The sequence below is a fragment of the Falco naumanni genome, chromosome 3 (assembly GCF_017639655.2).
Source record: "Falco naumanni isolate bFalNau1 chromosome 3, bFalNau1.pat, whole genome shotgun sequence".
Classification (NCBI taxonomy): Eukaryota; Metazoa; Chordata; class Aves; order Falconiformes; family Falconidae; genus Falco; species Falco naumanni.
In genome coordinates, this window is record NC_054056.1 from 108,776,102 (window position 1) to 108,801,665 (window position 25,564).

At 46.8% G+C, this 25,564-nt stretch overlaps 1 protein-coding gene across 4 annotated transcripts in view; it reads right to left on the bottom strand.

Annotated features, from left to right (window-relative positions):
* Positions 1 to 25,564, bottom strand: part of ARHGAP39 (Rho GTPase activating protein 39) — a 148,283-nt gene that overhangs the window by 80,547 nt on the left and 42,172 nt on the right. For 3 of the 4 annotated variants that reach the window (XM_040586393.1, XM_040586391.1, XM_040586394.1), the window contains exon 1: positions 17,977 to 18,144. The exons of the other annotated variant lie outside the window; for it this stretch is intronic. In XM_040586393.1, the coding sequence (XP_040442327.1) occupies positions 17,977 to 18,017 (41 nt within the window). In that variant the 5' untranslated portion in view covers positions 18,018 to 18,144. Of the gene's footprint in view, positions 1 to 17,976; positions 18,145 to 25,564 lie in introns of those variants that run through there. 4 annotated transcript variants of the gene reach the window in all.

Below are 25,564 nucleotides of genomic sequence, written 5' to 3' on the forward strand. Positions count from 1 at the left end.
ATGTCTCCCCTGATCAGGTCTAGACATTAGTACAACTTCAGTGTCAGTGTTGTATTCACAAACCCAAATTTTCAGTGCTGAAGTTTCTAAAAATCAGACTAAAGATTACCCGAGCTCTGGGACTTGCCAACACTGATTCTAATGCTTCTTAAAAAATAAATAAATCTTATTTTGCTTTTCCCATCAAAATCTTCAGAGGAAAGATGATTAATGTGTTATTAATAGTAATAATATCTTTGCAATATTGGAAGTGTGAAATATTGAGTGGAATGCTTTGAACTTTAAGCCATTTGTCAGAAGCCTATGAACAAGCAACAACCTGTAGCAGATCAAGAAAAATCAGCAGTGATCAGAATTGAAGGCAGAAACTTACCTCCCACCCCCAAAATTTCTGGAAAAAGAAATTCTGCAAATGTAAGAAGCCCCCATTTCGATTCCAAGACCATGAAAACAAGCACATCAGGGGCTGTATATCAAACACCACAAAGCCGAGCTCCCAGCCAGCAAAATCTATAAAAATATTGGCAAGGATGTTATGTTTCCCCCTCCCCCCCCCACCCCCCCCCCCCCCCCAAATTCCCCATGGCTGTGTGCCCAGCTGCGTCACTGCCCTGGCAGACTCGTGCAGGCAGAGCTGATGCAGAGATGGGTCCTTACTACAGCTCAGCTGAACTGGGTCTTTTTTTCTTCCCCAGTTTTGCAGTTTACTCCCCTACGATGCTTTCTGCGTGATCAAAAGCTAAAGCTGGGATGTCCCTTGTTTGTAATGGTTTGATCCCAGGGTGCAGCGATCCTGTTCTGTGTATTTTCTTAGCCATGCAAGATCTGCTACTCTAAAGCTTAAACCTGTTTTTTAAAGAGAGAAAAAAAACCACCCCAAACCCGCTTCATGACAAACAGAAAGGGACAAACTCCAAGATACACAAAGTAGATGGAAGACTGATAAGGAAGACATTTTTTTTACAAATGAGGGTGGTGAGGCACTGGCACAGGTTGCCCAGAGAGGTGGTCAAAGCCCCATCCCTGGAAATGTTCAAGGTCAGGTTGGATGAGGCTCTGAACAACCTGATCTAGCGGGAGGTGTCCCTGCCCGTGGCAGGGGGTTGAACTGCATGGCCTTCAAAGGCCCTTTCCAACCCAAACCATTTGACGATTTTATGATTCTATGACTGATATCCTTGGGCTCTGGGGACAGGAGTACCAGCATCCCTAAGGATGGTGTCTGATCATATTTAGGAGAAAGAAAAAAGCCAGGTTAGGGGCAGTGGCAGAGCTCTTGTCTGGGAGCTGGGCAGGCAGCGGCAGCTCAGCGAGGGAGAGGGGCAGGCAGGCATTCCAGTATGAAGGGTTGCAGCTGCTGAATCCCAACCCTCCTCACCATGTGTGCAAGGCACCCTTTCCTTGAACTACTATTTTTTTAACTCATTGATTAAGAAAAGCTTCATTTTGACGCTGTGGAAATTTCAATTTGATCCAATTCTGAAGGAAAAAGACTTAATTTACGGCTTCAGAACTAAACAACATAAAGCCTAGACGGAAAAAAGCCCAAGTGTGGATGGGGATAGCATGTACTGGGTGTAGGAAAGGCAAGGCTGCAAGTCTCACCACAGTGACACTCTTACACCAGTGACAATGTGCAAGCCCTTAAATGAGCAGGAAATTTATGACCATGAACTGGCTGGCGTGCTCTAAGGTGTCACACACCGACATCAGTGCCACTGCAAGAGTAAACCCCAAAGTTATCAGGGTCTGAAGGCAGCAGGAAAAGCATAAAAATTCCACCAAAGCAGTAAAACTTCACACTTTCTCTTTGTGAATTCAAGTGGTATCCGAGAACAGGGGGTTAATAGCATTTTACAGATTGAATGTAGGGAAGTTAAAGCAGTTTACAGCATAGGATTGCAAGCCTGTAAATACACACCCTTAAATATTTAACTTCCAGCTGTGGTATACCAGGTTAGCCCCCAGTGCCAAGTTTGTCCTTTTGTGAGAGTTCTCATGACAAACATCACTGGGAGGAAAAGGAGACTATATGATAATGCTGGAGAACAAGGAGTAATCTGCAATAAACCAATTTTATCTTCAGCACTAACTAGAATTGCATGGGTGTCTGGAAAAGGTTGTTTTCACAGATTTACTAAACCTAACCGCAAGTTGTGGAAAGCAAGTCTGAAAGCACACCCTGTGCTTTTGAACTCTGAAATATTTAAGAAATTGGGACGTCTGCAAAAAGACTGGGGAACTACGAACACCAGATCTGACACACAGAGAAAAATATGCATCCTCCCTGTGGGCTTGCCAGAGCAAGATTAAACACTGGCACAGCTCCGCTGGGGTCAAGTGCCTGCCTTGCAAATACCGAGCAGGGTCTTAGGGGAGTTTTTGCTCAGGGCAAGGCAGAAGAACCTTGTCCTAACTCATGCATGAGCCTCAGCAGTGGCAGAGCAGGGCTGGAAGTGGCAGCTGCTCATGAGCAGGTGATTTGCCCCACTTTGAGGCCAGAGAGCAGCCACCTGTCATGGTCCTGACATCACTTGATTTCCCATCGCGGCTGGGCTCGGGACAACATGAAGAACTGAGGAGGAGGAGGAGGAGGAGGAGGAGGAGGGACGGTGACTTGGGATGACTCATGCCAAGCGGGGCTGCAGAAAGCCTGGGGATGAAAACAAGCAATCCTTGTTCCCAGAATGTCAACTCAATTTAACCATTGCAGTTGCTGCATCCTGTAAATGCAGAGTTTGACCCTAAAAATCCTTGCGATGATTGGAGCAATTAGAGCCTGTAAGACAAGATGACCTTTCTGAACAATGGCAGAGATTACCAGCAAGAGCCTGCTCCCACCTAAATATCAGATAACCTCTTGGTCCTACTGTGATAGGAAGAAAACATTAGGAAGCAGCACTCCCCCTCTTCCCGACAGTGATGCGGTAATATTTATAGGACTAGGAGATAATGCTGTAAAACATGAAATGCTCGCTGCTTCAAAGCACCAAGACAGTAGCCCTAGACAGCAAATCTCATTTAGCAAAAGAACCACCCCCCGCAGCACAGCAGCAGGGAGAAGCTTGCTGCACACAGGCTGACCCAGCACAAAATCTCTCCATCCTTTGCAGATATGCAGGAGCAAATTCACAACCATGCACTGGATCTGTGCGACAGTTGGAGTTTCTGCTCCTCACCACCACCTGCCTAAGCCACTTCCTTACTCCCCAAGCACTGTATATCGCTACCAGAACAAGCGGTAGAAAAGAAAAAGCCTTGATCGTTCCTCCAAACACAACCACGGACAAAAAGCAGAGGCAAAACAGAGAGGAAATGCCAGCTATCCACACTGAAACCTGGCCATGTGTTCCAATATTATAAATCACTCTTGATAGCATGCCTTGTGCCCGGGTATAGAATCCAATTGCTCGGCACAGTTGGTGTGAAATCTGTCATTCAGGCTGCCAGGATGATTTAAAAGTGAGTTAGAAAAGCAGGTTGCCCTCCATCTCCCCCTTCTTCCAAACATTCTCCTCATCTAGGAGAAATATGGGTCTGCACCTTCCCAGCAAAGCCCCAAGCATCCCTTTCCCTGCCCTCCCCCAGGACCATTTCTGCTCCCAAGGAGATGCAAATGCCTTGCATTTCAGGAGTTAAGTTTAAAAATCTCCTGGGGGTTGCACACACTATGTGACCACTTGAAGGAGATACCCTGTGAGATGAGCTTCTCCTCCATATCATCATTACACCAGTGAGAATTAACACAGCAGCAGAAGGGAATCCCAAAACCAAGAGCATCTCTGCTATGAAAGTCAAAAAAGCCCAGGCAGCGAGAAGAAAGGCATCTCTGATGATTGCCGAGACACAGGCATGGAGAGAAACACAGCAAAACCAACATGCTCACGCTCATGTCACTTCCAACCCTGACCATTCTGTGATTCTGTGAACCTCATGAGGTTCAAGAAGGCCAGTTTCAAAGTCCTGCACCTGGGTTGGGGCAACCCCTCATATCAGTCCAGACTGGGGGATGAAGGGATGGAGAACAGCCCTGTGGAGAAGAAATCGGGGGGACTAGGGCGTGACAAACAGGGCATGACCTGGCAATGTGTGCTCACAGCCCAGAAACCCAACCGGCTCCTGGGCTGCACCCTGAGCAGCGTGACCGGCAGGGTGAGGGAGGGGATTCTGCCCCTCTGCTCCGCTCTGGGGAGACCCCCCGGAGCACTGCGCCCAGCTCGGGGGTCCCCAGCACAAGCCAGGCAGGGACCTGCTGGAGCGGGGCCGGGGGAGGGACACGGAGCTGGTCCGAGGGCTGGACCTGGGGGGCGGCTTTGCACTGAAAGGGGGAGACGTAGGGTGGACACAAGGAAGAAATTTGTTACACTGAGGGTGGTGAGGTGCTGGCACAGGCTGTCCGGAGAGGGGATGCCCCATCCCTGGAAACATTCAGGGCCAGGTTGGACAAGGGTCTGAGCAACCTGGTCTAGCAGAAGATGTCCCTGCCCATGGCAGGGGGGTTTGCACTAGATGACCTTCAGATGTCCCTTCCAACCTAAACCATTCAATAATTTGATGATTCTATGACTCTCTTCTGGTAAATCAGCAGTTTGAGCATCCAGAGCATCATGCTGAGCAGAGCGGCTGATGGATCTATTCTCCATGAACACACACTGAACGTTGAGTCAGTTCCCCCCAGGATGCTGCAGAAACCACCCCCCTAAATATCAGCTGTGGAACTCAAAGGGTTCATACAGGTACTAAAGACAGCTTCTTCCGAAGCTTTAAAGGCTATTCAAATATGCCTGGTCCAGGACCAGACCACTTCATAATCTAACAAGATGCCGTGGATGCACATGGGAGGGAAAACAAAGGCATCAGGAAGAATCAATGAAACCTAGTGTTCCTGCTCAATCTGGAAACCCAATTTGTTATTTCTCATTTGATAAAAGCATACAAGAAAAGCAATCCAACATAGAACATGCTTAACCTGTTTGGATGAAAGTTGGTACTAAAGATTCCTGGATTCCTACCTCCAGCATGCACACCTTCTCGCACTGTATCATAAAGACCCTGCATGAGGAAAAACTATTTTATTAGTTATACAACAAGCTGAAAAGCAAGGGTACCTTTCTGCACCATGTTTTTCAAGCTTCTCCCCTTTTATATCAGCCTTACGCACAATCATTATGCTTTTATATAATGTAAGCTACCCCAAAAAAGTGCAGGAGCAAAGCAGACCAGCTGTTTTCAAAGACTTTCCACAAGTGCTCTTGGATGAGATGACAAAGTCAATTATTACGAAGCGTACGCAGCAAAGCCTGTGAGCAAAACTGCATTCGCTTGTCTCTCTCTTAGGGAAAAGAAATCCAGCTGACCTTATGGATAAATTGAACAATTGCAAGAGAGGCCTAAATAACCTTGAAACTTAAAAAAAAGAATGCCAGAAATAAATGTTTGCAGTTTGTTCCTGTCCATTATTAAAACTTGGATATTTAACTCTGAGAAACAGATCATGGATGTCAATAAGCAACATTTCACCTAAAAGGGCTACTTTTATACATGAATCATATTAAATGAATGCAATGAAATGGAACGCTTTCATGTTTTGCCAATCCTTGGAACAAATTTTGTAAAAGGAAACCTGCCCAAAGAGCAAAACCCCATCCCAAACCAAATAACCCACCACAAGAGAGTGACTTGGCAGGTGTCAGAGCATTTGCTGTTTCCAGAGACTCCTCTGGCAAAAGCAGCAGATTCCTGAGGCACACACCCTTCGGCAGGCAAATGTGACAACTATAGGATAGTCCTCAAAACTTGGCCTGGATGGTCAGCTAGGATGAGGAGGGCTGCTCCCTGCTATAAATTTTGGACACTTATATTACGGTAGCTTCCCAGAGGTCCACATATACAAAAGAAAAGGAAACCTCTGTGTCCCAGCTGGAGCAAGGCTGTGGAGAAAAGGAGGAAGAAATCTAAGATGAGAATGCACCAAGTTTTCTGCAACTAGGGAAAACAGTGTGCATCTTCCAAAAAAAACCCCAAAAAAACCAAACCCCAAAACCCAAATAAAACCCCCAGAAGAGTAAGAACACACCAGCCCCTTCTAAAGGTCTCAATCCTTATTCTAGATGGGAGATGGAAAGCTTACAGCACAGGAATTACAACCAAACACCACGTTTCCCTCTTTTTATAATATTTTAGGCCGGAGCAGACCTCTGGAACTCACCTGAGCACCTTCCCTTCCTCCCCCAAGCACAGGTAACTTTGAAGTTATCCTACTCAGGGTCTTTTTTCAGCCAGATTCTGAAATCTCCAAGGATGGACATCTCACAGCCTGTCTAGGTTATATCAGGTAAAGACCTTGCAAATGACCTAACTGAGAGCCGCCTGTGCTGCCACTGAACACCAAGTCTCATTCTTCCCCAGCACGCCATCCATGGAAGACCCTTGTTCCATCTTCACTATCACCCCATTAGGTAGGTGAAGATAACAGTTGCATCCACCCTCAGCCTCCTCTCCAGGCTGAAGAAGCTCAGCTCTGGTTAAATGCTCACGGTAATGCAATGCCCTCTAAGACGACACAGCGGACCCATCTGGTCCTCGGCAAGGAAGAGGCTCTCCCCCACACCAATTACTCAACGGCTGGGATGACATTCCTGGAATGATCAGGCTGCAGCACCATCTGTTCAGCTACGCTGGGCTGTCTGGTGCAGGGGTAAAGCTTCTTTCCTGCACAACAGCACTTTCCAGAGCCTGGTCTGATGCTGCATAGACCTCTGCTATCCAAAGACATCCATATGTAGTTACGTCGCCCCAGCCCACTCTAGAAGAGAGAAAAGGAAGAAAACACCAGCAGCGACATCACTTCATGGTGCATTGGAAAGCACCCAGATTGTACAACACGTGGTGCAGCACAGGAAGCCCGACCAAACACGCAAACAGCTCCGGCGTGCTTCACACTCTTGGTTTCATGCCTTAGCCTTCCTTTGCATTTCACTGAGCATTTTGTGGGCAAGAATCCCATTTTGAGGATTAGAGCTATCCTCTGCTGTTAACAGCCCAGAGAAATTTGGCTTTCCACCCCCCCTTCTCGAGTGCTGAAGGTGTTACCTGGCCGGCCAACTAGAGAAGAATTGAAAAGACTTGCTATGGACACAATTGCCAAGGACTGCATGAAGTGGGATGAGCCCACCTTAGTTATCACAAGGAACTATAGAATGTTTGGGTTGGAAGGGACCTTAAAGATCATCCAGTTCCAACCCCACCTGCCATGGGCAGGGACATCTTCAACTAGATCAGGTCATCAAAGCCCCATCCAACCTGGCCTTGAATACTGCCAGGGATGGGGCACCCACAGCTGCTCTGAGAAACCTGTACCAGTGCCTCACTGCTCCTGCAGTGAAGAGTTTCTTCCAAACATCTCATCTAAATCTCCCCCTTTCAGTTCAAAGCCGACCCCCAGTCCTGTCGCCCCAGGCCCTGCTAAAAAGCCCGTCCCCACCTTCCTACAGCCCCTGTAGGCACCGAGTGGCCGCAGCCAGGTCTCCCCGCAGCCTCCTCTGCTCCGGGCTGAGCCCCCCCCAGCTCTCCCAGCCTTTCCCCGCAGCAGAGGGCTTCCAGCCCTCGGACCAGCTCTGTGTCCCTCCCCCGGCCCCGCTCCAGCAGGTCCCTGCCTGGCTTGTGCTGGGGACCCCCAGCTGGGCGCAGTGCTCCGGGGGGTCTCCCCAGAGCGGAGCAGAGGGGCAGAATCCCCTCCCTCACCCTGCCGGCCACACCGCTCGGGGTGCAGCCAGGAGCCGGTTGGGTTTCTGGGCTGTGAGCGCACATTGCAATTGCAGCTCGTGTCCAGTTCTTCATCCACCAGTGCCCCCGATTTCTTATTCACAGGGCTGCTCTCCATCCACTCATCACCCAGCCTGTATCCAGGAAGGAGAGGAACAGCTCATACAGTGGCAAGCAAGATGACTCTTCCATGTGTCCATCTCTCCTTGTTCCACAGAAGGGCTGGGATGCCACAATCTCTTGCTCTTGTCAAACAGAAACTCTCCAGCTGTGCAGAGGAAATAACAAAACCTTCCTCTCAAAGAGATGCTCTCCAAATCTGGAGCCAGGCAGGAGGAGAGGTTAATGTGTTTCAGTTCCATGAAGTCTCAAGGCCCAAGAAGGTGGCTGCAGCCTCCCTGGGTGAGCGCAGAAGTAGGTGTTTCGTAAGAGCTGTGCCCTTAATCCCAGCTGTTTATGCCATTTATGGAGATTTTGTGTTCATCCTATTCCAAAGCATTGCCTGAATTGACAGGGCACATAAAACATTTAGTGTTTGACAGCTCTAAGGATCAAAACTCTTCAGAGGACTCGCTGCATTTTTTCTGATCAGGGAAAAGTACAGAAACCTGCCATTAAATCCTGATCTCTGGGGTCTGAAGGTGGGCTGTGCATTACCATAACTACATGCCTATTTGTCAACAGCCACATACTGGTTTCAAAATGATATATTGCTAGCAGCTTGCTTTTGTTCCTCCTCCTCCCCCAAATTCTAGAAGTCCTACAGCCGTGCACAGAAATAAAAGAGTGCCGTTTGCTAATTTGGTACTAAAACAAAAGGCAAAAAAATACAGAGGCCTCAAACCTCCCAGCTTTTCCATTCAGCTTGAGCTATTCAAGGCTTTTAGTACACTGCCAGCTCTGCCTGCTGCTGGGCACCCTCAGTGAAATGCAGTCCCCATATGCTACCAAGCAAAACCGATGCCTACATTATTGTAGCCCCGAAAATTAGCACTGCGGCTACCCATGCACGGAGTGGCAGCATATCCTCCCCTGCTATTGCATCTCCTGTGGTAACTCATGCTCCTGCTGGGCTGTCCTCACTGCGCAACAACTGCTCTTGGTTTTCCTTCTGTAAGATGGATGGTATCTCTGTTTTCTTCCAAGAGGGGATCAGCAGCACTTGGTGAATTGTGTTGACCCTAAATGTGAAAAAGACCAAACGCCCTGCTACAGAGTCTTGACTCTGTGCTACAGCATTAAAGGCAAATGCTTCTGAAATATAAAACCTAGAGGTTTGAGCCTACTGTAGCACTAAAGGACTAAAAAATTATGTTGTGCTGCCTCTGCAACACTAATCATCATCTTTGGTGGGCCCTGATTTGTTACAGTGAGGTCACAGATAAGAAGGGCCCCGTGGCAGGACATGTTATCACGTAAGCTGTTAATGATAACATCATTTAATTACCTTAATCCACTTAATAACATATTTTACCAAAATTAGCCAGATAAATTGCTTCGATAGTAATATTGAGCTGAATTATGCTCAGATGCCTGATATTTAACCCACTTCTCTGGGTATCTGAATACAGAGCATAACTGTTTGGGGTGGAAACGTGGAGGAATGCTTCTTCTGCAGCATCTGTAGGTTGGTGAGGCACTGTTCTAATCTCCTGAAAACTGTTCCAAACATTCCCTGGTAACTAACAACTGGTTTCGTTCTTTGGAAAGACAAAACAAGAAAAGTAAGCCCATGCCAAGTTTCATTTGCTCAGGACTAGGAGCTAAATAAGCATTGATGAAGTGCCACACAACAACAGTTCCTGCCTTTGTTTATACAGCACATACTGGCCAGTCCACAGTAATATATGGAGTGTCTGCGCTCGGCTTCCAGCGGGAACAGATTGATCTGGAACACGCTCCAGCACTGAGTTTTCATTTGCCAGTGAAGGATCTTGAAGCACATGGTGTGGAGGTTAGCCAGCTCCCCCAGACAGATGACTTGGGCGGCTGCCAGAGCATCTCTCAACACTCCATCGCTGGTATTCTGGCTTTTCCCAGGTCATTCCCCAAATGCTACTCAGCACCTCGTTGGGGTCACTTCACGGTTTTACCTAAGTTACATCCAAAGAGACACATGTGGTGGTCTGCAGTAAGATAAAGAACATCAATTCACTTTTCCTTTGCTGTTGCCCAGGTGGAGAGCAACAGAAAACAAGCCAGAAAACCTAGCTTAAGTCTCTACAGCTTCATGAAATTTCCACATCTTATCAGGATAAGTCTAGGTCCTAGCAGCAGGGACTATGCCATGCAGGAGACCCTTGTTTCATCACCTGGAAGCTGGACCAAAGAGGGCATTAAACTCTTAAACAGATCTCACATCATTGCAAGTCTATTTTCTTGGCCATAAAGCAGAGAATTGAGGACGTTAAGTGAGGAAGCAGCCCAGAAGATGATCAGCATGACAAGATCTGGCTGAACACCCGCTCCTGGTCACTGTGACAAGAGCCAGAGCTGCTGAAGCCCTGGATGTTTTCAGCCTCCGGAGCTATTCACAGGCAGGCACAGCTCCTGGCTTGAACTCAGTCCATGCCCAGCAGGCAGGCAGTCCAAAGAGCTGAAACACCATGTCCTACTGCCTGTTCTCAGCATCTTGTACTGACTTGTAAGGCTTCCCCCACAATTTATGCATGCTCTTTGCCATCACGTCAAAGCCACAGTCTTCCAGTTCACATTTAACTCTTTAAGAATCATATGGTGCAATATGTAAATTGGCATACAGCTACATTTCAGAAGGATCTTTCTTGCAAAGCAATGTTAAACTTTAGCACTCAAGGTTACAGAGTTTTCCCTCGGACTCCTCACTTGGAAGTAAGTCCCATATCCCTGTTGCACCCCTCCCTGCAGCATCTTTTTCAGACAGCCCATGGGAAGGCAGCTTAGCTCTGACAAAGGTCTTGCCAGGAAGGCACACTTCCCTGCTCCACTTTCCCCACACACCAGGGTTTCTTTGCCAAATCTTTCAGCTAGCACCATCATTTTATCATGCATTTGTCCTAGCTCTACAACAGCAGGCACAAATCAGCAGCCAGGTGGTCAAGTTCACAGAATCACAGAATGGTTTGGGTTAGAAGGGACATTTGAAGTTCATCTAGTCCACCCACCCACCATGGGCAGGGACATCTCCCACCAGACCAGGTTGCTCAGAGCCCCATCCAGCCTGGCCTTGAATGTTTCCAGGGATGGGGTATCAACTACCTTTCTGGGCAACCTGTGCCAGTGCCTCACCACCCTCAGTGTATGTCTTCCTTGTATCTAGTCTGAATTGCCCCTGTTTTAGTTTAAAACCATTAGCCCTTGTCCTACTCCTACAGGCCCAACTAAATAGTCTCTCCCCAACTTTCTTCTAAGTACTGAAAGGCTACAAGGAGGTCTCCCTGGAGCCTTCTTTGTTCTAGGCTGAACAACCTCAACCCCTCCTTTCTTCACAGCAGAAGTGTTCCAGCCCTCTGATCATTTTTTTGGTCAAAAATCCCATCCCTGCGTCTATCCTGAAGAAAAGATGGGATTAGCTGGCAGAGTTGTTACGTACACGTAGTGACATTTATTCATACAGAAGTTATAAGGACTAGCAGCATATCATCAAAACTCATAAGTTATACAGAATGAGCTCCCAAATCTCCCAGCACCCAAAAGCATGAATGGAATTGCATGAGTGCAGAAAAGAGTAAGCTGCCCACTATCTATCAGGAGGCTGAGCGAAGCTGGACTAACACAAGTGCAAAACAGATGTTATACATTTTTCCTGGAGAATTCCAATGTGGGGAGGAAAAACAGGTGACATGAAGACATGCAAGGAAAGTGGTAATGGTATCTGGAGGTGTTTAACTGTATTACAAAAATAACTATATTTAACCATCCTGATTGCCACTGAACAAAACCACAGAAGACTGAGAATGAAGTAGTTTATTCAAATGCTGAAAAAAAATATATCTGTTGAATGCAAACTGATACAAACCAAGTCTTTCCCACTTACATGAAGAGCCACTTCTCCCTGGCAGAATGAGAATGGAAAAATACTTCCATATTTCACAAGGAAACATTTTTCTTGATAATGGTCAAACATTGCAAAAGGGGCCCCACAAGGCTGCTGAATCTGTGCTTGGAGGTTTTCAAGACCCAACTGCACAAAGCCCTATGCAGCCCAGATGAATTCAACACTGACACTGCTTCGAGCAGAGGTTCAGGCTGTCCAACCTGGACAATTCCGAGCCCACAACACACAGGCAGTCTTTGTAAGGGAAAAGGAGTCACGGCTCAGTTTCGAGAGAGCGCAGCAACAGCTACAGGTGAAGATGATGTTCAAGAAGGAAGGACTGAGGGTAAGGAACTGTAGAATCATAGAAGGGTTTGAGTTGGAAGGGACCTTCAAAGATCATCTAGTTCCAATCCACCTGCCACGGGCAGGGGCATCTTTCACTAGACCAGTTTGCTCCAAGCACCATCCAGTCTGACCTTGAACACTTCCAGGGGCAGGATATCTACAGCTTCTCTGGGCCACCCGGTCCAGACAGAATGCATGATCTGTCTCTGGGAAGGAGCCTCTGAGTGCTGAGTGCCATAGCATGTTAGCAAGCATTATGGTAACCAGTGCTCCCAGAAAAAATTTCTAGAGCCTTTGGATCATGGGAGGTCTCATACCCTGGTAAACTTCCAGTTCTCTCAGTGCTGTTTAATCCCTAACCTTCTGCAGCTTCATCCAACTACATGCAAATCACTTCCTTTTTGACTCCATATCCCTCAGCTTTTTGTGATTTAGCCATTTCAGAAAAAGGCAGGAAGCGTACTGAAGACCTGACCAGGCTCATGCCCTGACATCTGTCAGCTACATGGCCAAAGAAAGTCCATTCACCTCTGCATCAAGCCCAGGCATGAAATACATCTTCTCAAATTAATTAAAAATGCCCATGGACCTACACTTAGGACACCTGTACATCTTCAGGGTGTGTACATAGTTTATTATAATAAACTGCTGTATTCTTTTTTGTTATGTCAGGTGGCAGCAAGTGTCTGAAATACTTAGAAACCACAGAAAGCCTGGCTGTGCTCATGACCCCATTTTATCCACCGCTCTTTCTTCTGTGACTGCAACAGGGATGCAAAGCAACACGCTTAGAAGCAGCCAGAGAAAGCTGAAGTCCACAACAAGTGTTTTTGCCATGCTTTCCTGCCAGGAAAAGCAACACAAAGCCATAGTCTTTCCCCATGATGGTCCTTCAGCTACCCACATTCAAAACAGCTAAGCCAAAGAGTCTCATTTTTAAAAAAAAAAAAAAATGCATCTCACTAGTTAAAACTAACTGCAGAGCAGCATTTTTATGGAGATGCAGCTATGGTAGCAGTCATCAGGTACTTGAGAACAAACAAATCTCCCAGTAGTAGCAAGCCTTTCAAGTTGTCCTTTGGGTTTTTTGTAGGTTATACATTCCACAGGCTGCATGTTCTGATTGAGCACTGTATGTGTAAGAGGACAGATGTAGAACGGTAACTTCTAGAAAAGATGACAGCAGAGCAGAAATATAAGTGAAGTTTGGCTAAATGTGATCATTTATTCCTGTGATCCCAAGGCTGGAACCAGAGATGAGGAAGAAGCAGGTACAGGGACAATATCTAGAGTCATACAATCGTCACAGAACAGTTTGGGTTGGAAGGGACCTTTGATAATCATCTAGTTCCAATCCTCTGCCATGGGCAAGGACATCTCCCACCTGACCAGGTTGCTCCCAGCCCCATCCAGCCTGGCCTTGAGCACTGCCAGAGATGGGGCACCCACAGCTGCTCTGGGAAACCTGTGCCAGCGCCTCACCACCCTCACAGCAAATTTCTTCCTTATAGCGAACCCAAATCTTTCTTCTTTCAGGTTAAATCCATTCCCCCTTGTCCTATCACTACAGGCCCTGCTAAAAAGTCCTCCAGCTTTCTTGTAGCCTCCCCCTTCAGGTGCTGGGAGGTGCTCTAAGGTCTCCCCGGAGCCTTCTCTTCTCCAGGCTGAACAACCCCAACTCTCTCAGCCTGTCCCCATAGGAAAGGTGCTCCAGCTCCCTGAGCACCTTCGTGGCCTCCTCTGGGCTCGTTCCGACAGGTCCGTGTCCTTTTTATGTTGGGGACTCAGAGCTGAACACAGCGCTGCAGGTGAAGGCCTTGGTGCAACCTCGAGGAGTCAGTTCCCGTTCTTTGCTTCTCCCCATTAGTGGGATGATGTCCATTAGCACAGCACTAACTACTTCAGAACAGACCTATTAAGGGATCACACCATGTCTTAAGGCAGTACAGCACCTCTTCTCATTTCCACATAGGTTTTCTGCATTTAATTGTGTTTGACACTGCTTTCTACAGCACTAGAGGTTCTCAGGGCACTCTGGCCCACCTATGCAAAGCCAAGTCTGTCCCCTAACACTTCAGCAGTCAGTATACCCAAACAGAAAGAGATCAGCCCATTGCTGGGCTTCCCCCAGCTTTCCCAGATCCTTTAAGGCACATCAGACCTCACAGGACCTTCTCTGCCTTGTCTAAATAGGCTAAAGCTATGTACAGCACCAAGCACGGCAGAGGTCCAGGCTCAAGCTGTGCACCCCAGATGCTGTCAAGCAGGAGATGTTGCAGCCAAATTCAGGGAGCCAGCAAGCAGAGGAGGGACACAGCAGCAGCAGCAGGTGTATCTCATGCACCTTAGTCCCCTTCCATCATTCCTCACGGGTCCTTATAACAAAGCCACAGCACCACATGTCGCAGCAACATGCCTGGTACCAGACTGAAGTCTATCTTGTTACTGCAGACACTGCAGGAGGAGAAATTGGGTTAACCAGATCTCAGAGGAAAACAGCTAGCAGCTGCCAGTGAAATGAGTATTTTTAAAAAAAGTGATCTCACATGCCACAACTGAAAACTTAAAACTTATCTCTCAGTCTAACCTTCTTGTTAAGACTTAAGATGACTTAGGCCTTCAGACCTCCCTGAACTAGTTTTAACTTCAAAATAGAAATACTACTGCTTAAAGGGCTTTTCTTATGGAAGTACTTCTTCCCTTTTAGAACATGCTAGTGGAAAGCTTGAAAAAAAACCATCTAACCTCAATCCAAAAATTTCAGCCTAGTTTCTATTCTAGTCTCAGTATTTGGACCTGGTTGTCCACCAGACCACCACAGACATCAGGCAACTGTTCTCAGGTATCCGGATGCCAGCAAGCAGCAAACTCCAACTTCAAGTGCAAGGCACAGAAAGTCATGAAAAACTAGCCCACAGAAGAGAAATCACTTCTCTAGGTCCCCAGGTCCTGCCACCACCAGCAGCACTTTAACCGCATAATCTAGGTCCAGTTTGTTCCCTTCATTATTTACCAGTTGCCTTCGATCCTCCCAGAATTAAAACAATAGCAGATCAACTTTCCTGTCTCTGCCAGAATCGGAGGTCAACATGACACATACATTCATGCTATATGACCCCACAGTGCCACTAAATCTTTATTAATAGTTTTCTACCAGCCAACGCATTGTTTTTGCCCAAACACCAGGTTGCCAGGACAGTTACCTGGATCTTGCTGTTTACCCTTTTAATAGGTTGGCACAATATTAGCTTTTATTTAGACTGTCTGGTTTTGTTCAGTTTCCAAGACCCACTGAAAAATGATGGTCTGAAGAGCTCACTGAAGCTTGGTCTGAAGGTTGGACCAGATGATCTTTTAAGATCCCTTCTAACCTGGGATATTCTATGATTCTATTTGCCATAAATGATCCAATTTCTTAACAATGCAGCTAAACTTTGCCCTCTGTCTCCATTTTCCAAACAGCACCAGGTTAAATTACATTAGAAGGCAGCTGAGCTCCTCTGCATTTTCTGCATTACCGACAAGTATATCCCTTGCATCGAATAATAGGCCCGTAGCGTGGTTAAGAGCAAGTTTTGTACACACTGGCTAACCACAAAGCTAACTTCTCAGCACTCATTTCTCCCTCTGTCATTTTGTCTCCTGAGTCAGCATCTAATTGATAATTCTGCCCTATCATTTTTCCCTTCTTCCTGATCACTGCATTTACCACCATAATTACTATAGCTATTTTCCTTCTACGTTGACTGTTTTGAACTGTTGCAGCCTTCTCTTTTAAAGCGTTAAACCCATTTTTCTGTTGGAACTGTTGTAGTCACCCAACTGAAAACAAACCTGCTGCCAGTTGGGCTTGTTCACTGAATACCTGAGCAGCTCTCCATCACCTGCACCCAAGCAACTACTCGTTAACTGATCAGTTCCTGCATCATTATTCATCCAGAGGAGTCTTACAGGATTCCCAGGGACTAACAGGGTAATTTAGCTATAATTTAGATATTCTAAGGACAGGGAGATGCCTTCAGCACATTCTTGGGGATATGGCTAGAATAGGTGTCTTCTGAGGCACCACATCTCATTTAAGGCAGCAATCTACCAGAGAAGCAAATGCTCTGTTAGGACACTTGTCTGTATGTAGAGGCCAACTGCTGCATGCAGTCAGATCAACCAACCCCCTTTTTCAACAACTGCTACAAGTCTTCTGAAATTTGCTACTGCAATTAAAGCAGCAACTGCTATCCCCAGGGGAACGACAGAGGCGATTTAAACCCATTTGGCAAAACCAGCTAATAAAGTTGCAACCTACTCTTGAAAGTGGTTAGGCTTATTTTTGCTTGTTTATTTGTTTTTAAAGGAGGAGGTTGGGGGATACACTTCCTCCCCCAGCAAACTTTGGTCCTTGTCGCTTGCTGTCTCCCATGCTTAGCTCAGCAGGCAGTTCCTAAACTCCCACTGGGGAATAGGGGCGGAGGCAGCATTTTTCTGCTCCCCAGCCTCACCCATGGGGCTAATTGATATTCCTTAAGCACCGCACCCCTAATTACAATAGACTCAGTGAGTGCAAAAGTGCTTTGGTCTCAAAAGTTTGACTTGTATTTCTCCTTTGAATTTACATGCCGCAGAATACCGATTAAGTCCATGTTTTTAATTAGTGCATCAAACCTCTTGATTAGAGTACAAAAAAAACATCGACTCTGAAATTAGAGCACAAAAAGCTCATTCCTCTAGTCCTGCAGCAGCGCAGTTCACCAAGAAGAAAACATTTTGATCCGAAGCAAAGGATTTCATGTCCCAGACAGCGACACACACTCAGCCCCACAGTGAAAGAGCTTGGATATGAGATGAAAGCTCGCCTTATTCGAATAAATCAGGATAGGGCAGACTTAGCAGTGCTAGGGAGGACCTGGGGCAGCTCTCAATGTTGCAGGCTGCAATCAAATAGCTGGCCAGAACTGTATAGCCCTTTTCAGAAGATCACGTGTGATGGGCTTACACAGTGCAATGCCTCCAGGACCATCCCATGCGCCCCACGCTTGCACAGACCGTGGCCCTTGACCGCATCCGCTGTCTGCATAGGACATGGGACAGGAACAGAGCCTGCAGTGTTTCTTGAAGCCCTCTGGAGTGCTTCCATGTAGTCACAGCAAGTGAGGATGGAAAAGAGCAATAAAGGGCAAGGCTGTCCCCCTGCCAGGGAATGCTTGCTCTCAGCAGTCCTTAACCACTTAAGCTCGCCTTTGCCGTCAATATTTGTTGTGTATACGAGCTGCCCATGTGAGTGCAAGGATTTAATGAGCAAGGCATATGAAGAAGTATTCTGTTCCTTCACTTTAAGCACAAAAGCCCAAACTGTAAACCTAATAAAAATAATAACAATAAAAAAAATAACACCATGGAAACCAGATAATCAGCAACAGCAGGTAAACAGGCTCTGCAAGAGTTTAAGTGCGGCAACGAAGCTCAGTTCAGAAACCCATCAGCCTCTGCTGTCAAAACTGCTGACAGATCTCCATCTGCCCAGGCAGAGACTCTGGATGTCCCCTCCCTCCATCATCCCCACTCTCCCCAGGGCTTTACAGCTCGGTTGTTGAGAGCTTCGATGAGGGAAGCCCATGAATTATAGCCTGCTCTTGCTACAAGCAGCATGACACCAGGCAGCTTTTGGGGCAGCACAAAACCACGAGAAGATGAGTTTCAATGGGACAGTTTATTATCTAAGCTTTCGCTTCCAGAAGAATGACTGAACCCAGTGAAGCAAAAGAAAGTCACATTCACAAAACAAATTCATGTCAAATCTGCTATTAGTGCCATCAGCGATGTAAGGCTGTTCTATCTATAAGCCTGATGCCCACCTCCTTCCATAGAGAAGTCTCGTCATCCCCTCATCTGCCATCTCACACCATCCCTCCAGGCTGCTCAGAAGACAAGTCTTCAGGGCGACCTTCTTCCTTTCGGTTGACGACGCATCCACCTGAAGGGTCTAATTTGGGGTGCTTTGCTGAGAGGCTGTGAAAGCAAGTCGTTGCATGCCTCCCTGAGGGCAGTGAGTGGGCAGACTAACTCCAGAGGGCCTGGCAGAGAGCCCTCCCCTTCGAAGCAGTGTGGGTGATGGCACTGCCCTCCCAATCCAGCCTCCCTCAGGGTTTTGCAACAGAAAGAACCACAGAGAAGCTGTTTGCTGGAGCCAGACAGCTCTTTCAGAAGAGCTTAATTAGTTGGGCTCCTAAATACATGATGCTTAGACGGGAAACAAGGGGTTGCTTTTTTTTTTTCTTTCCCCAGAAAGTTTGCACTCTGCCCATTTCAGAGCCCATTCACAACACGCCTGCTACAAAAACCTGAACAGAGTAATTATAAACAGAAGACTGCCCAGCAGCCACATGAGTTACTTCCCATACACTTACAGAGCCCTAATCTTGATACTTTAAGACAGGGGTCCTCAAACTTTTTTACACAGGGGGCCAGCGTGCGGATGAAGTGGCAGGCAGTCATCTGAGACTGCTTGGCTTCCCCCCCAACCCCCGGCAGGGGGGGGGCAGGGGGGAGTCTGTAAATACCGGGAGCCGGATTGAGGACCCTGGGGGGCCGTATCCGGTCCACAGGCTGTAGTTTGAGGACCCCTGCTCTAAGGCAGGTCCTGTTGTCTTAAATCTGCCTTATTTCAGAAAAAAAAAAAAAAAAAAAAAAAAGGAAATTAAAAAAAAAAGGGAAGCTGACCTCACAGTATATTAGTTTTGAACTCACAGCTGCAGCAGATGGCTTGCAAAGGGGATGAAGAATAGGCTCCGATTATAAAAGGATGAGAAAGAGATCTGACATGAGAAGAGGTCCTTCTGCCTAGCCAGACAAGGCAAAACCCCATTTTGCCCAAGCAGCAGCAGTCTGGAGAAGACCTAGATAGCCTCAGAGCCATGGTGTAATCAACACAAAATCTGGGCTTTAAATCCTACATATTTAATATCTCAGGCAAGTAGTCAAGAAATGACACTGTATCATCCATTTTTAATGCTCCATATTCTTCTCCCCGATGTCACCTTCTGCCTAAAAAATTTCCTGAGTAACAATTTATCCTGAGTAGTTTAATATTAAACTAAAATTACAGTAAAGGAGGGATTCTGAGTGTAATGATTCTCCCAGCTAGAAGTACCCATTTCATAAATGAGTTATTTTCTACTGATTGCTTTAGGACTGCTCAAAGAGGCTCTTTTATTCTTTAAAGTCAGAAGCATGCCAGGGTGTCGATACCAGCCTGACAATCCTACCAGCTACTCTTTAAAACCCACTGCTTTTTTCTCCCCTTCCCATTGAAGGGCATCCTTCCACCCTACCTCACTCCCACTCTGTCCCCATTAGACTGAACAATGACCACCAACCTGCTGTCATTCAAATCGACCTCCTCCTCCTTCTACATTAAAACCTTTTCAACCATTTTAGTAGGACCTGTAGCGACAGGGCAAGGGGTAATGGTTTTGAACTAAAAGAGGGGAGATTCAGACTAGACGCAAGGAAGAAATTTGTTACGCTGAGGGCGGTGAGGCACCGGACCAGGTTGCTCAGGGAGGTGGTTGATGCCCCATCCCTGCACACATTCAAGGCCAGGCTGGACGGGGCTCTGAGCAACCTGACAGAGTTGAAAATCCATGGGGGGGGGTTGGACCCTTGAAGGTCCCTTCCAACCTAAACCATTTGATGATTCTATGATTATCCACACACCGCAATCCCATAAGCTAACTCCGTAAAGAGCAGCAGCTTAGCTCTTCTGAGCTTAAAGTCTGATATCATGGTGATACCATGGTGATATTCCTGCCTTGCTGTTTTTTCCGCTGTGATCAAGCAAAAAACATCAAACCCCACAGTGGTAGCAGAACCATTACAACTTTTTGGCTTATTTCCTCCTACGGGAAGCATCAGGTGGCATTTTCAATAGCTTAAAATGCAAGGAGGTGTTTGTCTCATTTTATGCAGCACCAATTGCCCACCCTTCACTTTTCTTGGACTGTGTCCCTGCAGCTTCTCCTACACTGCAGAATTCAGGAATGTGCCATTTACTTTGCCAGGTTTTGCCAAGATTTATTTTAATCTGTCTCTGATTAGGCCAAATGATTTATTATCACTCGAAGACCAGTCTTGAACTAATGCTTGAAACCACTATTGTGCTTCAGTTGTCTTCAACTCACCATGCGACTTGGAGAAAGTCACTCTGAATAACGTCTCCATTTTCCAAAGCGTACAACTGGGAAACCCCTGACCTACTTGGCAGAGGCATGGAGAGCCTGTGCTCTTTTTTTTTCTTCATTTTTTTTTCCCTCTTTTTAATGATTTAAGACAACCCAAATGTGAGGCACTGGAGATGTGGGAATTCCACAAAGTCATTAACAGAGTACCAGAGGGACAGCTTGAAAGCCAGTTATCAGTAATTTTCCTGTAATCCAAAATCCCTCTATCAATTTGCCAAAAGCCTAATCAAACAAACTTTACATGGTGCTTTGACAGTTGCCAAACAGAGGTTTGTAGACAAGGAGAAGGGTCCTAATGAAATGGGCTACCGCAACCAGCAGCAAAGGCAGGATGAATATTTACTAGCCCACATGATGCAAATGTAGAGGAAAGAGTCTGCCTTTTCAGAATGAGATCACAGATCCTGAATTTAATCATGCCGGGAAATGCATATGGAGCCTCATGCCGCTCCTCTCATCATGGGCTTCCACATCCCAACTAGCTGAAATGTCCAGACACCTTCAAGTGCAATAAATACAGATTCTACCTTTATGGAGCTCCCATGAAAAGTGCACAAGCACAGTAGTCTACCCCAAGGTAAGAAAAAGATAGACCTGGAGGCTGTCCCTTTTTAGTCCTTCCTAAACCACTGAAGGGAAGCAAGGAGGAAAAAAAGGGTAGGATAGGATAGGGTAGTTTCAGTTGGAAGGGACCTACAATGCTCATCTCATCCAAAGAAATCCCAACAAAAGAGTAGCAGTGAATTTGTGCAAAGTGAAGCCTGTTCCTACCAGAATGATGTAGGACTTCCCGAAGGTCTTCTGCTTTTATCAAAAGCAGAGCTAAGCCTGCTCACTTACTGCATCAAGATTTAGTTTTGCTCCATCTCAGATGCCACCGAAGGCCGTGGCTGAGGCTTGCAGCATGCTATCTCTACCTCTCCCCCTTGTCCCACACACTGGATGCTTGAGCCTTTGGCCAGTTGTGTGAAAAGGCTTCTCTCCCTTTGAAAAAAGGGCTGTTTGTTCCCACATAGCGATGGCATTCGGCTTCAGGGCTGCACCCTCTCCGCAGGGACCCGGGCAGACAAAGGCTGAGCCAAGGCTCCCAGCTCATCGCCGGTGCCCACGTAATGATGTTACAGACTGACCTTGTTCTGGAGAATGGCAGCAAGTTCATGCACTCGTGACTTGGAAAGTTCACTGCACTGAACATCTGCCTGATGTACACCAACGCTTTCAGGGGGGAAAAACCAACAAACAAGTAGGAGGATTTCAGGCATCCAGCTCCAACTCGTCTTCAACTTCCTTCATCCTTCTAGAAAATAGGAAAGCTCTGGGGACAAGGAGTCTCACCACAGGTTTGTCAACACCTACTGCAATGGATTTCATCCTGTACTGGTACCTACTGATTGCTGAAGAGTAATGGGCATATTAAAGTTCATTTGGAGAAAGCTTTACTGTCTGAGCTTTGCTCAGAAGAGGTTCTGCATTAGTTTGCCACAGTTTATTCATCTGTAAAATTACAATATCCCCTATGGCATAGAAGACCATGAGAGTCATAAAACCCTCTAGCTGAAGGTCAGAAAAATGGTCCAGAGTCTCTCTGTGCTGAAGACTATCTATGAGCTGAAACAAGGAGCATCACAGCTGAGGGACAAAGCCTTCACTGATGAACAAAGCCAAAGCCAGGCTGTCCGGATTCACCGGCCCTCTCAGAAAGGTCAACCGTCATCTGATTTTTCCTATCCTGCCTCATTCCACTCAAGGCTACATCCTTTACAGTGAAGCTGGGAAGGAACTCCCACCCTGACATCAACCCCTACCAGCCTGGGGTGGCTTGAACCAACAAGGGCAGGGAGGATTTGGGCAAAGACACGGAGTTGTGAATTGGCCATCAATGAGCTGAGACCCAGGCACCCCTTCCTTCCTGGAAACCATTTAAAGCAATGTAAAGCAATGTCTCAGAGATTACCAGCTCCTAGCTGTGACAGTCACCTGTCACCTGGACCTTATGTGGTGCCTCTTAACGCCCTTGCACAAACATCCATTCAACAGCCTCTCCACCCTTCTTCATGGGGTCTGGTAGGACATCCAAGACATTGTAGGGAAGCAGATGGCTCCTGCTCTGAAGAACTTACAGCTTGAATAGAGAGGGTCAAGAAAGCGGAGATAAGCTAAGCCAAATAATTAACACATTTGTAGCTGTTGTGTCTTCTGGGATGCTTGCCTTGGTAAATCTACCTGGTAGAGTCCACTCACCTTCACAGGGCCTGGAATGAGTCAGTGTCCACCCAGTGCTCTGGTGAATTGGACAGCTGAAGGATCATAAAATCCTAGAATCGTTTGGGTTGGAAGGGACCTTAAAGATTGTCTAGTTCCACACCCCTGCCACGTGCAGGAACACCTTCCACTAGACCAGGTTGCTCAAAGCCACATCCTCCTATATTATTATGGTAGGAACAGGCTTCACATTGCACAAATTCACAGCTACTCTTTAGTTGGGAATTATTTGGACAAGATGATCATTGTAGGTCCCTTCCAACTGAAAATATCCTATCCTATCCTACCTGTTTTTTCCCCTTGCTTCCCTTCAGTGGTTTAAAAAAGACCAAAACCAAAAACCTCCCAGGCTACAACTTTGAACACATCCAGCCTGGGCTTGAACACTTCCAGGGATGGGGCATCTACAGCTGCTCTGCCACTTTGCAGATGGAAGAGGACCAGTGACTGGGCCACTGACCAGCAGTGGAGTTTTGGCAAGTTGGGCACATGCTGCCTTCCAGGTCCCTGACCCACTCCTAGCCCTGCTAGCACTGCTGCTGCCTTACTTACCTTTACATGTCCCTCATCAGCTTACAGCACAGCCACCAGAACAACAGTATGGGCCGGAACCCCAGAACCCCCACAAATAAATACATTGTTCTTTGAGGTATTTTTTTGGTTTTTAATAAAGACATTTTCCAAGCAACATTCTACAATCTTAAATTCAGCTGACAAATTCAAAACTCCCTGACATCTCTGTAATTAGCTGCAGACAGCTGACTTACAGTTCGACAAACACTGCTATATTTGCTCTGAACGGCTGCGTTCTGCATTGCTATTCAGTGTTACTCATTTTGAAGTACCATCTTTCACCCTGGAAGCTAAAGCCATGCAGACACCAAAAAGATGCACTGTGCAAGATGGGGTCAGCACTTTGCAATTTCCTGGTCTTTTATTTCAGCTCTCCAACACACACAAGTGAGAGACAACAGGATCCAAATCTTACCCTAACCATTTACCATTCTCAAGCCAAGGACTGCATTGCATGCTTAGTTTACTGGAGGAAACTATCTTCTCAGTAGGAATTTGATTACAAGTAGCCAAATTCTCCAGGGAGAAGAGCAGACTCCTGTTTAAGCACCTCTGTTTATCCCCATGCACAATGCCTCCCCGCTCAGCAGGCAGCGATGCACTGATCACCCTCTCCCTTCCCATTCACAATTAAGAGGTATTACATCACAGATACAACCTATTTGCGTGCCAAAGCTATATCTCACTATTATAGCTATATGCAATTAGTAACTGGCCCTGATCTCTTTTTTTACAGATAACCAGGATGAGATTACATCTTCACCCTCCTCCATGTCAGTATCACAGTGTCAGCAAAGGGAGGGATGTGGTGGGCTCATAGAATCATAGAAGGGTTTGGGTTAGAAGGGACCTTTGAAAGTCATCTAGTCCAACCCTCTGCCGCGGACAGGGACACCTCTTGCTAGACCAGGTTGCTCCCAGCCTTGGCCAGCCTGGCCTTGAGCACTTCCAGTGATGAGACATCTACCACCATTCTGTGCAACGTGGTCCAGTGCCTCACCCTAACAAATGTCTTCCTAACGTCCCCTCTAAGTCTCCCCTCTTTCAGCTTAAAACCATCAGCCCTTGTCCTGTCGCCCCAGGCCCTGCTAAAAAGCCCGTCCCCACCTTCCTACAGCCCCTGTAGGCACCGAGTGGCCACAGCCAGGTCTCCCCGCAGCCTCCTCTGCTCCGGGCTGAGCCCCCCCAGCTCTCCCAGCCTTTCCCCGCAGCAGAGGGCTTCCAGCCCTCGGACCAGCTCCGTGTCCCTCCCCCGGCCCCGCTCCAGCAGGTCCCTGCCTGGCTTGTGCTGGGGACCCCCAGTTGGGCGCAGTGCTCCGGGGGGTCTCCCCAGAGCGGAGCAGAGGGGCAGAATCCCCTCCCTCGCCCTGCCGGCCATGCTGCTTTGGATGCAAATGCTCTGCCCTACCAGCTGGATGACAGCAGATAGACAGAAGCTAGACCTCTGTCTACCCAGGATATATCACTAGCGAATCAAACGCTGGTCATTTCAGTGCTTGGTATAACATGCAGAAGTGACATGAGACCAAGAACAGCAATAAATCAAAAGTCTAGTGTTTTGTTTCTATCAATACTTACTAAGTGTTCAGGGTAACGATGCCAACCTACTTAACTGTGGACTAAAATATTTAAGCACAGCTGAGTCTGCACCTGAATCCTCATGACCTTCATCCCATCTATCCATTCATTTAGATCACTTAAAAGTATTTCATACCTCTGCTTGATTACCAGAGAAGATACTTGCTGCATAACCTATGCTTTCAAATCCAATGCACGGACCGTGGATTTGGGTCAGATATGCCAAACTTCCTTCAGCTCTCCAGGTACAGCCATTACCCACCTGGCCAGCAGCCATGCACTTAACTTGCATTTTCTTCCCATAGGCTCCTACTAGAAAAGTCCACCAGAAATCATAGATTAACAGGAAAAAAAGAAAACAACAAAAACCAGACAAACTATTTGATATGAGAGGCACTGGGTATCATTGTTGAGATTCCCCCCACTTGCCAAATTTCAGCTACAAAAGAAGGGACTTGCTGGTGGCACAGGTTTTCCCAGTCCAACTATGCCACTCAGACTTGGTAGATCAAGGAAAAGGTCATAACTGCTTCTAAAACCTTTATAAAAAAAATTTAATGAAAGCAATTAACATTCTCAGGAATATTCAAAGATCCACTCCATTTTTTGAGATAATTTTTTTTTCCGCCTGAAATATTCTACAGACCATGAGTTCTACTAACAACTTCAGTGCCCGTAAATCAAAACACATTAAAGAGATTTTGTTTCTGAACCAGTTTATGTCCTTGGTGTAGCATGTTCGAACCCAACTATTAAAAAAAGTAAGAGCTGCTCTGAACAGCTTCTTTCC